The sequence below is a fragment of the Nematolebias whitei genome, chromosome 11, assembly GCF_014905685.2.
Source record: "Nematolebias whitei isolate Nwh7 chromosome 11, NemWhi1, whole genome shotgun sequence".
Taxonomy (NCBI): domain Eukaryota; kingdom Metazoa; phylum Chordata; class Actinopteri; order Cyprinodontiformes; family Rivulidae; genus Nematolebias; species Nematolebias whitei.
Genome location: NC_056508.1, coordinates 30,538,933 through 30,554,813, shown reverse-complemented (window position 1 = coordinate 30,554,813; position 15,881 = coordinate 30,538,933). Strand labels below are relative to the sequence as shown.

At 40.5% G+C, this 15,881-nt stretch overlaps 1 protein-coding gene across 1 annotated transcript; it reads right to left on the bottom strand.

Annotated features, from left to right (window-relative positions):
• Positions 1-3,191: 3,191 nt before the first annotated feature.
• nr1d4a (nuclear receptor subfamily 1, group D, member 4a) lies at positions 3,192-14,373 on the bottom strand. Its single transcript, XM_037684861.1, has 8 exons — positions 14,224-14,373; positions 7,584-7,889; positions 7,403-7,491; positions 7,167-7,311; positions 4,362-4,903; positions 4,058-4,243; positions 3,737-3,947; positions 3,192-3,627 (listed from the first exon to the last, which is right to left on the bottom strand). The coding sequence occupies exons 1-8, from the start codon at positions 14,243-14,245 to the stop codon at positions 3,431-3,433; spliced, it is 1,698 nt and encodes a 565-aa protein (XP_037540789.1). The 5' UTR covers positions 14,246-14,373; the 3' UTR covers positions 3,192-3,430.
• Positions 14,374-15,881: the final 1,508 nt, after the last annotated feature.

Here is a 15,881-nt window from a genome sequence, read left to right as displayed (position 1 = left end):
ATTTATGCACGGTAACTACTTGAGGTCAAAGCTGAAATTTTATTGCATTTCCCACAGTTTTCTTACTATTTCTCTGCACCTATGGAAAAAAAAGAGAGAGATGAAGAAGCATTATTACTATATTCATAAATGCTGAACAGTTTTTTTTCCAACTTAACCATTAAGTTTTTACTCAAGGCTCAACAATCGCTAAATATGTTTGTATAACATATTTTTCAAGGAAAAATATTAAGTAAGACAAAAAAAAGTGATTCATGACAGTAAATGTAACTTATTTACAGCGTACAGACAGTGCATGATGCTAGCTAACGTTAGCCTGCTATTGAGCTAATCAGCTGCTAGCAAGGAAATGTGCGATTTTTAGAGGCAAACTATTTTCATTTACTGTCTCATGCAATATTATATACCTTACCGTATTGTTTGACATAAGTCCCATAGTAAATATGCCGTTTAGTTGTTAATAATTCTGAACAAATAAATGAGAAGATACAACAAATATACATCAGTAAACACTTCCTGGTTCCGTGTTGTGCTCAGAAACGCACCCTCTGACGTCACAGGAAATGCATTTCAAGGCACTGGTTTTTACTAATACTTTAACAGAGACATTGTAAAAGTCAAAAGTAACAAGCTAACTTATGCATTTTTTTTAGTACATTTAAGAACATAGTTATTATTGAGCATACATCAGGATATAGTTATCTAATAATATATTTCCATGAGCATATTATGCTAACGACAAGATAAGCAGCCAGAATATGCACCCACTGATATTTTAACCAGAAAAAAAAGTCACGAAAAAAATATATTTTTAATATCGATCCTAACAGTGTCGAAAATAATTTATGCTGGGAGCAGCGGTGTAAGATTTCCAATATCTGTAGAATTTTTTTTTAAATTAAATTATCCAGAAGGTGGCGCCAGTTCTTTACATTGTTTGTACAGGGTGACTGGTGTATTTCCAATTGTTTTTGGCTCATTTTTCAATTCCTCTAAATGTAAATGACAAATATTAAATTATGCTACAACATGTGTTTGACCACTTTAGTCACTGATTTTCTTTAGAATATTTTTTTCCACATATAATAACAATAATTTAATGCAACACTACTGTACTTTGCAAAGCTATAATTTTAGATAAACAAAATGACCTTTAATAATCCCTGTCTTTTTTTGTTGTCCTTGTTTTTTTTTTGTTGCTGTTTTTTTTTTTTTTTTTTGCGTTTTTGTAATAACATGCTCCAAGAACCCTGGACACATTCACACAGAAGTTATAGAGGAGAATGAAAACAAGAATGCAGAGCATCAATCAGTGCCTAAATCAGTTTACTGCTTTCGGTTTCTGACTTAAGCAGCTGTTACTGCAACTATGTTGAGAATTTTGCACAGTGCTTTGGATAAATTTGCATTTCTGCTCACCAACTTTGTGGGAATACCTTTATTTTACAGCGTCTTCCCACATCAGCGTCTGAACGTTATCATTTAAGGAACATGTGATTTATTTTATTGATTCTTGGAAGGAATGACACGTGTGCTCTCAGTTGTGTTATGACCTAGTTTTTCTCCAGGTTCAGTTCACAGACACAAATGTTGCAACATCCACTTGTAGAATTCATAACTGATTGCTTTACCAAATTGAAATCTTAAAAGCAAAACAGGCTCGTAACACAATACAGCTATTTAAAACATGCAGTCTTGTCCTTCTGCAATATGAAATTTTTGTCTAAACAAAACATTTACATTTATTTGTAAGAAAGTAGTTTGACAATGTTGGGGGGAGTTAGTAAATTAAATTAAAACCTGTGTCTTTTCTGTTTAATTTTACCCAACTTTATTAGCATTTATACTAATATTTTGGACTTCATATCAAACTACAAGTTATTTTCAGCTGTTTTGTTTTTTATACATTACTTTATTTACGTTTTCCAAAGACATTCTTACTCATTTTTAACAGTAATTCTAGGTGTATACAATAATGATAATAATAAACTTTGTGTATTTTGAGCCATTTGCACCCATATATAATCTTTTGGCATAAATTTAGATTAGGTATTGAAGAATTATAATACATCTAATGTTACTTGAAATACTAACTCACATTATTTTAAAGGACAAATAAAATAAAAATAAAAACGAACTCATCACAACTTCTAGCCATATTTTGTTTGCAAAGAAATGAAATTAAAACACAGAAGCAGACTGATACATAATTTGAACTTTATATCATTGAATTGTTTCTATTTAGGAGGAAACGACATTTACAAAATGTACAAGAAGTGCTCAATTAGTCATCACCAAACAGGCAAACAGTGAGAGGACCAATCAAATTATATTTCTTACTCCAAAATATTACTTTTGTTTGTATGACAAACATTGGGGGCAGAGGAAGGGTGCATGGGAACTGAGTACTGGTGACATCAGGAATTCTTCTGGTTGGATATATTATGTAATAGTAAGAAACATGCCCAAGCCATCTGAGAATCCACACAACACTCTCCTGTGCAGTGCCCTCTTGGCATAGACCCTACACATACATACAGGAAGGTGAATACATTCTTAATTTTACACCAGAAACTCATACAATATATTAATTTCATTAAATCTCTTCAGCAAATGATACAAATATATTAGGGCAACATAGTATTTACAGTGACAAAAATGAAAAAAGGAGCTCAAAAAAATCAAGGGAGTGTCTATCAGTTCATGTGTGATCCAGTACAGTGATACAGACAAAGCAGTTTTGTGACATAAAAGTATAAAATGCCAGTGACTTCTGAAGTTACCGTAACTCAAACGTGCCAAATGATTGAAGGAACTGTGTTGTGCATAAGTGACATTAAAATAGTGGTCTCATTCCAGTCACTGCAGAAAGTGAAATACAACTGCCTTAATGTTTCATGTCTCACTACATATTATATACAGATTTGCTTTCTTTTAAATACAAACTTACACGCAGTCAATTATAACCAATGGTCCCTTAGCCTCATCTTTTGACACCCCATTTAGCTGCTGCAGCTTATATGGGATGGCCTGTTGATTCTGTAGGACTGATGAAAAACACAGAAATGAACTGAGCTTTATTCCTTATTAAACTGAAAATAAATAGGAAATGAGCAAATGAAATGTTCAAATGGTAATGAATGATAAGACTACTAAATATTTTTGAACTATTTTCTATTCAGAAACATTGTTTCCCAATATGTGAGATTTATGTATGTACATGGATTTGGATGTTTTTACATATCTTGTCTCAAAATATTGCATGAATATCAATAGTGAATCCAAAACATGTTCGCTGCATTCATTTACCCTTTCAAAAACACTCTTCTTATTGCACAAGTCCTTGTTCCTCGTTGTTAAAGTCTTTCTCTTGAAAAATAAAATCTGCATGTATGGGTGTGCATGCTTCTGTGTAAAACAGATGCCACTTTTAAGGGTCAATGCGAAAGGCCAACAGTTTGTCAGAATGCAGGTTATTGAGGGTTCGCAGGTCTGGCAGTCGCAGAAGGAGCTTTGGGAAGAGGGAGGTGTTGTCTGGGCGACGGCGACTGATCAGAGATCGAAGAGCGCGGATCAGACCCTCCTGTAAATGCTCCACCCCTCGCATGTCTGAGATCCCAGAACAATCTAAGAAACACAGAGGAGAGTTGTGTCAGGAGTTTCCAGTTAGTACATTAGTTATTTTGGAACAAATTCTCACAGATTTTGAACCACTTGTGCCTGATCCCTTTCTCACCTGCAGATACCAGCACCACAGCCATGAAGAGGGCCATCTCGTCAGGTTCTAGCCCCAAGGAACCCAACTTCTCGCTGAATTCAAACATTGCATCCAGCAGAGAGCCCATGCCCAAAGCCCTCAGGGTGGACAGAGGGTAAGTTTGTCCATTCAAGAAGGTAACTGTACGCTCCTCAGCATTGAACAATGTGCAGAACCTCACCATAAGAACCTAAACATATAAAAACAAACAAATAAGCAAAATACTTGGATATGTAAAGAATAGGACACATAATTTGTATTTTGTGTGTGCAAAATACAGAATCTGAAATCTGTTTTTACCTGGAAGGTGCCAGATTTTAGCAGCATGACCTGGTCTTGTTGGCTAAGCTCTTGGAATCCAGGAATACCCTTGGCAAACTCTACCACCTCCTTTACAGCAGGGGTGAAACACTGAGAGAAGGACTCCCAGATATCCTGACTTGTGCGTTCTGGCCCTGATACGGGGCACGCATTCAGAGGACAAGCCTAAGAAAACAAAACAAAATCATAGACATAAATATCTAAAGTTTCACATAATACATGATTAAGGTGCATTACATCATTAAGGAATCTCATTTCAGCCTTGGATGCTTCTTGTACTTACCAGCACTTTAGCACCTGGTGCTAATTTCCATGGGCAGGAGGTCTGCTTTTCAGTAACTTCATTGCAAAATTTGTTGGGATTGGTGGTGCTGACCCTTTGATTTATTGCAGCATTTGACTGGTTGTGATTCTGATTTGACGACATCAAATAGGAATAGTTGTTGTCCACTTTATGAAAAGCAGCCTGGTTGTTGTTAGAGGCAACAGGGCAAGCCTGATTACTCTGAATGTGGGCAGGGTGAGATGAAACTTGAAAACTACTATCCTGAGAAAAGGGATGTGTGTTGCTGTTGTTAATGGTAACGTTGGCCCTGTTGGAAGATCTCTCATGGCTGCTGCTGCTGTCGACGAAGATGTCACGATATGCTTTTGAAATGGTCCCAATGGCCTCTTTTGAATTGCAGTCATCTGTGCTAGTGGTTCCGTCCTGCACTGAAGAGTCCATGTCCATGATGGCTGACTCATTTAGGCTATTCATGTAGCTTTGCATCTCATCCAGAAGTCGCTGCTTCTCCCTCTTTGGAATACGGCCAAAACGCACAGCTAGAGAAGACACAGTCAATGGGGAATATATTAGTTTCCTGAATTTGCACAGTAGAATTTCAGGAAGGGAGACTGCGATGAAGTGAAGACTCAAAGCAATCTGCTGGCTCCTTAGATAAATAATGTTATTAACTGTCTTTTTATGTAGTGAATGTTTCTGTTCAGTGCCCTGAGATTGTGACTTGGCACTATATAAATAAACTGAATTGAATTAAATTTATCTCCTTTCTAAAATAGCCACCTAAACAAACTTCTTCGTCGTCTTTTACATAAATATAGTATTTCTTAACTCAAAAACCAGAATAAGCTGTAATGCTTTTACCTCCTTATACATGCACAAATATATCAAGATCTCTCAGCTGAAGTATTTCAAGGAGAAACATAAAAGTTGGGAAATGAACCCCCCCTTCTCCTCACCCTACTTCCCATCCTTGTTCTCACAGTACCCATCAGCTGGAAATGCTATTTATAGACCCCCTGCTGCCATCTGCCTCATCCTCCCCTCTATCCACCCCTTTCTCCTTCCTCTGGAGCTCTCTCCCTGCTTTTGTAAGTAGAGCAGTAGGGCAACATGAGCATGATGTCAATGGCACTGAGGTTGTAGGAGAGGAAAGGATGAGAGAGGCGAGCTGGAGGTGTGCAAATGAGTCAAGGAGAGGATGATGAGGATGGACTGAAATCAGCGGAGGTAAAACATGGAAAATAAAGTGTAATCTGTGTAAGTATGTGAGTCTGTGTGTGCATAAAAACACAAAACCTGCTTGGAAAACTTTTGCAAGAAAAGCTCACTTTTACACATCGTAACAGATAAATCTGTAGTGTCGCAATAATACTTGAAAAGCAAAGTACTGTTATTCCCACAAGAAATGTACATAAATACATATGTACAATGTTTTGTTTGGAAAAAAAAAAGTGATTTACTCAGTAATGTATGATGTACTACATTTACAAAATGTGCTGTGATTTTGCTGTTGCCTGAAGGAAATTTTGATGTGGCTGCATGCATTAATGTGGTGTGAGATTAAGCCATTTTATCATGCATAAATAGAGACAAATGTGCTTTTGCTCTAAAAATGACACTCTGCTTGGAGGATGAAAAGTGTGCCATCTTGCCAACATTCTCAGATATTTGCCTGTTGCAGAACCAGAGTCACACAGCTGCCTGGTACGAAATCAGGGTGGACTGTTTTATTGTGGGCTGCAGGCAGTTGCATGTGGTTTTCCTGTTTTCGTTATGGTTGAAACAGAGTAAAAAGGGGTTTCTAGGTTGTGGTCCTTAACACTTTCAGAAATCTTCCTTCATGGGTTGGCCTGGCTGTCTCCCCTTTTGAGCTGCCACCTAATTTTCTCTGTGCACCAGAAGTGTCAAGCACATGCAGAAATAACACTAACCCCTTTACTAGATTAGGCTATGCAGAGTGCTGGAGGATGGAGATAAGCAGAAACCATACTGGGAGGAAGAAAACAGGCAAACTACACCAAGTAGGTCATGATGTGTGAGTACACTATAGAGCCAATTCCATATTGTTTTTCTAGGTCAGGCAGACAGTTTCTTTAATCTGCAATGAAAGGTGATCAATCTATACTCAGCTTTTGGAGGTAAAATCAGGTGATACAGGAGCATAACGCCTGAATAAGTCTGTCACACAATGTTTTCTGCATACCTTGCCTAATTGCTGCCCTGCTCCTTATTAACTGCAGTAAGATGCTCTTTGTGCATACACAAGGTAATCAAGTTGACCCTGTTCCAATTTCCCAAAATAAATCTTGTGTTTGCTGCAGTTTTCCAGATGATAGATAGCTTGAGGGACTTCAAGGCTCCTTTTCTCATAAATCACTGTCTGAGAGGGGAGATGTAGGAGAGCTGAGGGAACGTGGTGGGTACATAAGAAAAGGAGGGGCTGTACTGAAGAAGAGTATATAGGTAACAGTGTTGTGAGAAGATAATACAAAGGGCAACAGAAAGACACAGTGAAACTTAGGTGTGATGCAAGCCAGAGTCTGTGGCTGTGTGACAAAGTGGAATGAAAAGACAGGTGCATCTCCTCTAATGAGAAAGTGGCTGAGCTACTGACATGATGACCCCAAAAAGCCTCTCTGCAGCACATTTTTCACACAGACCTACATACAGTATCAGTGCAGTGCTCCTCTCTGGGTGTCAATTGTATTGCTCTCTAGCTATTAAAAAAAACAAAACTGTGAAATTATGTGAGAAATGCATGAAAGTCTCCGTGATTTAAAAAAGAATGTTAAGATGGCTCACCATCTCTTGACATGCCAACAGAGAGGCATTTCTTGAAACGGCAGTGCTGGCATCGATTGCGGTTCATGCGCATGATGAGGCAGTTCTCGTTCTTTACGCACATCTTGTAGTTGATGTTCTGCTGGATGCTGCGACGGAAAAAGCCCTGAAACGCACAAAGTGTGAAATGAAGTTGGTGCAACAAAGTCAACACAGTGCTGAAACAATGCCACTATTTTGTTCCAAAAAAAGCTTACCTTGCAACCTTCACATGCATGCACTCCATAGTGGAAGCCAGATGCAATGTCTCCACAAACTTTGCAAAGCAGGACCATTCCTCCTGTCTCTGAGGAAGGAAATGTCAAAAGTTAGATAATCAAAACAAAAACCTGGATAAAGATTTATATACAAACATATTAGCAGTGAGGAAACACTTACTGGTGAAAGTTCCTGTGAACCCACAGGGTCTCTTCCCTGCAATTGGGTGTGCGTAGGACTGCTGTGGAGTAGCTGCTGCTGACGGAGTGCTGTAGACTTCTGGGAACTGAAACACCAGTTTGGAGGTTGGGGTGTTGGAACTGGAAGTCCTCCCATGTTTCAGAACCCCTATCTCTGTAAAGGTAACTTCTTCTGGAGACGAAGGCTGGGAGTGTGAGGAAGGTGACTGTGTCTGGTACCCACTGGAAGGGCTACCGGGGCTTGGGCTGGAACTGCCAGACGATCCTGCATAAAGGATGACTCCCCCTAAATGAAGGAATGGAGAACAAAAGTCAATCCAAACTTTATTTGTGTAGCACATTTCAGACATAAACACAGTATTTAAAAATATATATGCACAAGTTTCATTAAAAAGGAGGATTTGGGTTTATTTATATATTAATAACATATTCAAACATATTCACACACATGCATGCATCGATAAATAACTGCAGTAAAAGCATATTATTAACAGTGGCAATACAAAGTACAAACACAATAAAACCGAAAATTGAGTCCCATGGTACTCCACAAGCAACACCCACTTTGTTAAAGTTAAAATCATCACAAAGACTCTAGAGCAGGCCTTTTCATCTAAACTGCTCTGGGGGGCACAGTTCCTGAAAGCCAAGAGTTCAGGAGCCAGACATCCAGCAGTTATTGTCATTAAGTAAGTTTGTTTTATGGTTTAAAATCTAGTTTTATTTAAATTGGTGCATGGGCCGAACTGACTTCATCTGTGGGCCTGATTTGGCCCCTGGGCCACCAGTTGAATATCCCTCCTCTAGTAACTGTTGGAATGCATTCAAGCTGCTGTCCCATTTGAAGTTTCTTCTTTGTGTCTGTTAATAAACTCCATATAAGCTATTTTAACCATTCAAATGTCAAAATGTAATCAGTGTTCTATGATTTTTAGTATTTGTAACTTTTGAACAGGTTGAATTATTTATTTGCAACATATATTTCTCTAGGGAAAAAATAGGTAAAACTGTTTTCTCAAATTTACTCAGCAAACTGGCTCTTTGTCTTTCATTCTTTTAGCTGTTTTTAATGTTAGCTTTTAGCTTTATAGATTTGGCTATTTTGTTAATAGCAGTTTTAGCTACAGTTTACAGTTTGCTACATTTAGGTTTAGCTACCATTTCCTATAGCTTCTAGATACAGTTTTACTCATTTGAGCTTTTAACGATTTGATCAATTTTGCTTTTTAACAATAGTTCAGCTAATTTTAGCTTATACCTCCCTCTTAGTGAATTAGTAGCAGCAATTAACTCAGTTCAGTCATCCACCTCCAGCATTCACTCTGCGTTTTCAGTGGGCAGCTTAAGAAATATATTTATCAGATTAAATTTGTTCAGCATCCCTAAATACATGTTAGCTCCTTCACAAAGTTGGATATGATGCAATGTAAAAACCTTTGGGCAGCAGAGAGGGACTCCGAGAATTGTTGCCTCATGGATGATGCGTTCAAGAGAATGGGCTCTAAAAATACCGCAGGCAGCACAGCAACAGACTTTTTTTTTTTTTTTTTTTTTAACCAGATGCACAAAAATAAATAAAAATAAAGGTAAAATCTGCATATAATTTCCATGTCATACTGATGCTGGTTGTTTTCTCATCACTAAATCATCTCGATGAGGACCCCCCCCCCCCCCCTCCCTCCCCCTCCCCCTCCAATCTCCAGTCAGGCATCGCTGGATGGGCTGAGACAGGACCTCACGTGTCTGCGGGGTCTGCTGCCTCCTCCGCTCCAATAATAGCCTCGCTCCCGTGGCACGGTGCCCAGCGTCAGCCAGCAGCGCGACACCTGACCGCCGCCTCACATGCACGGACTCCTGACACGGTTCCACTGGCCGAACCAAATCCGCAGTCTCGTGTCGAAACGGAATAAAATAATATTCTGCTGCGTATGTAAACAAACGCGGGACTGGGGTGGGAAAGCTCCTGGAACGTGAGGCATGTTAGTTCAGGAATGTGAGTCGCGTTATGCGCAAAGGAAGCTGCGCAATGCACCTGCTATACAATCATAATGGCAATTTGGTGCACATTTAAGTATTTAAAGGAAGATAAACATGTTCAAACTGAAACTTCATGGGTAATTTTGCGTCATGACGCAGTGGAGTCACAGCATCCTGCTGCACAAGTTGTTCAGCTCAATAGTTTTGATAATCCCTCCACCAGCACGTGTTGGTGGATTTGTTCACTCATGTCATGGTCATATCCAGCAGACTCGGAGCTCTCCGGCTCACCAACATTCAGTCAATGCCCAACCTCCCACAATAAACACATGCATGTCCACCTGAAGGCTCACATGTCCAGCATGTACCTTTATTTTAAAATGTGTAAAATGATTGGAAATTCAGCTCTTCAGTATTAAGAAAATTGGTCATTCTCTTGAGTTTTGCCTATTTGTGAATACTTTCTCACTGTAGAATGACTTTCATTTTCTTAGAAAGTTAATTTTTGCCTCTTCCTATTGCACAATTATTTCCTGTTTGGTTAGCACACATCTAAATGCTGCATAGCAACAAACTATCAAAACTCTTGCTTTCACAGAGATGCTCAAGTTTTCTTATGATTCACATGTTGCTATTTTCCATTATAGTTTTGAGGAAACAAGTGGGATTGAATACATTTTTATTTCTGTATTTTTAATCTTTTTTTTTTGCCAAGTATTTATATGGTATAATATCTCATATTCATCTTTAGCATAATTTCTGATTATGTCCTGATACATAATGCAAAACATTGAATAGTTATCTGTGCCCCTAATTATGAGCATTGATACACGAGTAAATTACAACAAAATAACTCTGTAGCCTGCACACTAACATACTACATGCATGACAAGCCTTGAGATAATATGTAAAATGTATAACAATATGACTGAAGAGATTGCAGAAAAAAGCCTCATTTTCTGCAAAAAGAACCTGCAGCATGGCCTAGATTATCTGCACAAACCACAAGACATCTGGAACAACATTCAGAACAAAGAGAGGACATTTGGTCACAGTGCACACCACATTTGATAACTGGGACGGTGATTCCAAGCACAGCAGCAAATATAGAAAAACTACAAGTCAAGGTGTTGCAAAGGCACAGTCAAAGTTCAGACCTCAACCTGGTTACAATGTTGGAGCGAGACTTAAGACCATCTGCACGAGAAAAACGTCAGTATCTCTATAAATTGAAGCAATCTTTTTTTTTTTTTAAAGTTGGCCAAAATTCCTTTATGTTGATGAAAAAAACATCCACATTATCACAACTTGAACAAGCTATACTGGTTCTGGTTATATTTTGTTACATTTGAACTTGATAAATAAAATGAGTCATGTGTTAATGGTAATCTGTGGTTATTTCTTCATTCTAAGACCTGGTAAAGACCAAATGTGTCCTAATAGACAAAATATGTCCTTATGCTGTTTAAAAATACAAATATTGTTTCAAATAAGCTCATATTCAGTTACGCTTAATCATCAGTCTAAACGATCATCAGAAAGCTCAAATGTCCCAAACTTGGTGTTTTTCAGAGCTCTTGATGTTGTTTGGAGAGTTTTATTCCCACACTGGCTGCACGCACCTTGACTTCTTCACTTTTTGCCCCGCTCCCCTCAGGCAGGAGGTTGAGGAGCATTAGACTGAGGAACAGCTTCTACCCTGAAGCTGTTAGACTCATGAATCACACAGACTCATGTTCGTGCTACTGCTGTTCGGCGTATAGTTTTTGTACTATTTGTGCTATAGCTTTAGCATAGTTCATATCTTAGATCTTATTACCGTTTTTCTTTGCAATTTATACTTAAGTTGGATGTAACTGGGACCCTGTGTACACAATTTTGTTCCACCACATGTACCACATGTGATGTGAATGACAATAAAGAACCTTGACCTGACTTAAAGTACAGGTCACTGATAACGGCTCTGACTGAGTCAGTCCTCTTAGCCTGCTCGTGCAAACACTAATCTGCCCGGGACCAGGCAGAGAAACGTGAGCCGTGCGTCCTCCACTGTCCAACCCTTTCTTATCTCTCGTACATTATCTCTAATGCTACACCTTGTAGTGTTTGCTTACACTTGAAACCGAGTCTGTCCAAATGCCATTGCTCCCTGAAAAGATTCTTATAAGTGAGCATAAGTGTCTTTGTATCAGAGCATATCCAATCAGGGTGAGTGAAGCAGACTTTCTTACCACAGGCTTGTGTAAGTAGGTCAATATCACAGGAACTTGATAGAACTGTGTCTATGTGCCTCTAGCGTCTCTCAAAACTGGTGCCATACTGCAGCTTTAGCTCACGCACTTATAACAGACCCGACTGTATAAACACAGTGAATATATTACAAATAAATAAATAAATAAATAAATATGTTACAAATAAAGTCCAGTTGTTTTTGTATTGAACGCTTTTTTGAATTCATCATGTCCTGGATGACTGCGAATCTTCACCAGCACACAGTGAATATACTGTAGATTGGATGTTTTCCATTATGATCAGAACAGGCTGGGTTTTTCCAAAAAAACATGCAAAAAGCACAAACTTCAGTGTTTGTTTGTCAGAGTGTTTGCAAATGTTACCAATGCTCCCCCCTTTCTTTGCTATCTGCTTGAGCATCGTTTGGAGAGAGCAGCAGAGTGCACATAGATTAAGCAGAGTCACGTTCCCACGGAACCCCCTCTGAGCAGATGTGTTCCTTGATCTGATGGGGACAGATGTTGTCAGCTCAGAATAGAGTCACATTCTTACAGTGATGTTAAAAATAATAAGAATTAGATCAGCTGTGCATCAGGCGGGGCAACGTGACTAAAAGTTAAACCATGGCTGCATCACTGACCCACTGACCAAGCTCTGCCTCTCTGTCACCGCGAGCGCGTACAGCGTCCGTGAGAGCAGCGACTGGGGGCGGGGGGGGGGGGGGGAGGCTGGCCCGGGGATCTCACGCGCTGCACGCGGCTCCGAGAGGGAAGCCACGTGAGGACGAGGCTTTTCGACGAGTGTGTGTTTGGGGGGGGGGAACAGAGCTGCAGCGCTCCAGCCTAGAGCCACGGTTTCCACGGGGCTCCTACAGAGGGTGCGGGGGGGGGTGGGGGGGGGGGGGGGGGGGGGGGGGGGGGGGGGCAGCAGCTCAGTGTGTCAGTGTGTGAGCAAGAGCCTGTAATTAACCATGAAGCACACCTGTAGTGACGTCAAATAGCCCCTCCCTGTTCTCTCCATAAACAAATAAATAAATAAATATCAAGAGGAGGCAGAATTAAATCCCTGTATCTCACATTTATATAATAGCTTCGATTTATGTGCGTTTAAGCTGAAATAGCCTGTTCAAATACCATGTCAATTTCTACAAATGCTGATTCTTTTTATTTGGTGTTTTGGTAACTAACTAATGAAAATAATTATTGTCCTGTCAATAAGAGAAGGTTTTCCTGCGAGTCGTGGAGTCTAATTAATAGACTGGCTGAAGGTCATGCAGGGATTCCTCCATCATGGGGATTGCCAGGAAGTTGGAGAGTGGAAACGTTAAAATATTTGTTCCACGGTTTGTCTAGCTCAGCTTTTATGGCAACACGCACATCTGCACATCGCGTGCTCTGACAAGTTAAAGGAAGCACAAAGGTTAGGAATGTCTCAGGTGATACAGTCTGTGCTGTAAACTCAGAGGTCAAATGGTGAAATATTGTTTGTCCTGATGAGAGTAAAGTCAGAACATGCAAAACGTATTCATTTATCCCCCCCCCCCCCCCCAAAAAAAAAAAAAAAAAGGCTACGTTAAATTACACAGAGGTAAAAAAAAAGAAGTAGAATTTCCAACAGAGGCGTCTAAAGATCAAGGAAATGAATATTAAAATGTCAGATTCATTAATACTACAGCTCTGACAGATCATTCCCTGACAAACAGTTTCCAGTTTAATCCAAGTCACAGGACGGTGAGTTCAGCTCCTAGATCAGATGTGGGCAGCGCGAGGCGCGCGCCCATCACCTGCACCGGAACGTGATGTCCGCTGCTGTCAATGATTGACCGTCATAGAGGAGAGGACAGCAGAGAACACGCGCATCTTGGCTGAACTCCAAAACTCTCTAATACCTCTAAGCAGGTAAAAGGTTGTACCAAGCGCGCGCTTTGCCACCAAACCCGCACACCCTCTGAGGTTAGAGTCCAGCCTTCACGCGCAGCGGACTGCTCTCTGTAGCTCCACGTGAGTTTGTTTTCATGGAGGCGCACCGGAAGTGGCCAACCTCATCGCAACCACGAGCGGTTCCCTGTGAAGCGCTCTGACACCTGAACGCACCGCAGGACTTTGTTTTGTTTGATGTCTTAACATTTTCACTACAAGATCAGCGCGAGCAACAGCCTCAGTTAGTTGAATGAAAACGTGAACTTTTGAAGATTTTACAAATAAATGTTCATATGCATTTTATATGGCGCCTTTCAAATCTGACAGTTGCCAAACACTTATTTATCCTCGAAAGTGTGGCTATTTTATTGACATTTGACACATTTATGTAATAAATCACACAATGTACAGCTGCTCTGACTTGCTGATGGTTAACCATGATAAATGAATGTCTTGCTGCTGACATGAAAGCATGCTTAAAGTTGTTCTTACCGCCACCAGGACTGTTATCCATCTCCGTCTTGTTGGTGTCGATGACTTTAAAGAAACTTGACGCCAGATGTCTGGGAATGCCAGTGGCTGGAGCAAAAGTGTCCTTCTGAAGACAAACCAGTTCCGCGTAAAACACCTGCTTCTTGAGCGCAGATCTGGAGAGGTGAGGTAGTGCGCGCAGAGTTTCTCTCTCTCTCTCTCTCTCTGTGAAGTGCGTGTAAAAATAAAAAGTGAGCTTCTTCTTCTGACAGAGGTGAATTACTCAGGTTTATCTCCTCGAAGACACCCTGGATGCTTCCTCTGCTTCTTTGCGCACTGAATAAGAACGCCGTGCGGCTTGAGCGCGCGTGCGGATGCAAGAACCCGAACTAAACGACTGTCATAAATTCCAAAGACGTGGAGTCAGCACATCCCTGAAGAGTCAGCGTGACATACACACCCACTGATACAAACACCCACATCAATCACGTTTGCAGGTGAGTAGAGGAAATGTGACCGCCTTTCCGCACGCTCCAACTTCTGTTGCGCTTGTGTGTGTGTGGGTGCGCGCGCGTGCATGCATGCGCATGAGGGATTTGGCTCACTCTTTGTATCTCTCTCTCTCTCCCCCTTCTCGCTTCTGTGCCTTCTCATTGGTGGGGATCTGGAGCTGCGGGGAGTTTGATGCGCTTATTCGAGTGTGTTCAGTAAAGCCTGGCTACATGTGCACTCTGCATGTGCCGAGGAGAGCGCTGCCCTACTGATACACATTTTATGCAAAGTGCCGAGCACGTGGTGCGCGAGGGGACACGGAGACTGGAGGATGAGGCACATGGACCAAAGGCGTGGCTCACCGTGACTGCACGCTCAGCCGCGGCTGCAGACTGATGGTAAACGCTAAGCCGCGTAAAACACGGTGTAAGTGCCAGGTTCATACTCCCCCCCACCACCACCACCACCACCACCCCAAGTGCAGACGGAAGTGTAGGTGCGCAACAGGAAAACTCGCATACCGATGATTGTTGGAGTTGCACGCAGATTTTAATATTCACCGCTATGATGCTTAAAAATAAAATCCTACATCCAAAGCATGTGTTAAAATGTTTTCGCCTTTATCTTTATTTGAACATCTGACAACAAGGGCAACTATCACATGACCGTCTCAAATGTACTTTTTGTCCCATTCAGTCAGTAACAAAATGTTCTTCACGCAGCGGTCAATGTAGAGCTACACAAACCGAGTAAAGTGCGCCCTCGTGTGGCTAATTATGGAAATTGCATATATCTGTCTATCTAAAATTAAATAAAATGAAATTGTGTTTATTTATATAACGCCAAGTTACAACAGAAGTTATCTCAGGGCACTGAACAGAAACATTCACATACATTGTACATACAAATTCAATTAGTAACATTATTTATCTAAGGTAGAGTAGCCAGCAGATTATGTTGAGTCTTCATTTTGTCACAATCTCCCATTCAAATCAAGCACAAGGCAACAGTAGAAAGGAAAAACTCCCTCATAACATCCATCCATCCATCCATCCATCCATCCATCCATCCATCCATCCATCCATCCATCCATCCATCCATCCATCCATCCATCCATCCATCCATCCATCCATCCATCCATCTATCTATCTATCTATCTATCTATCTATCTATCTATCTATCTATCT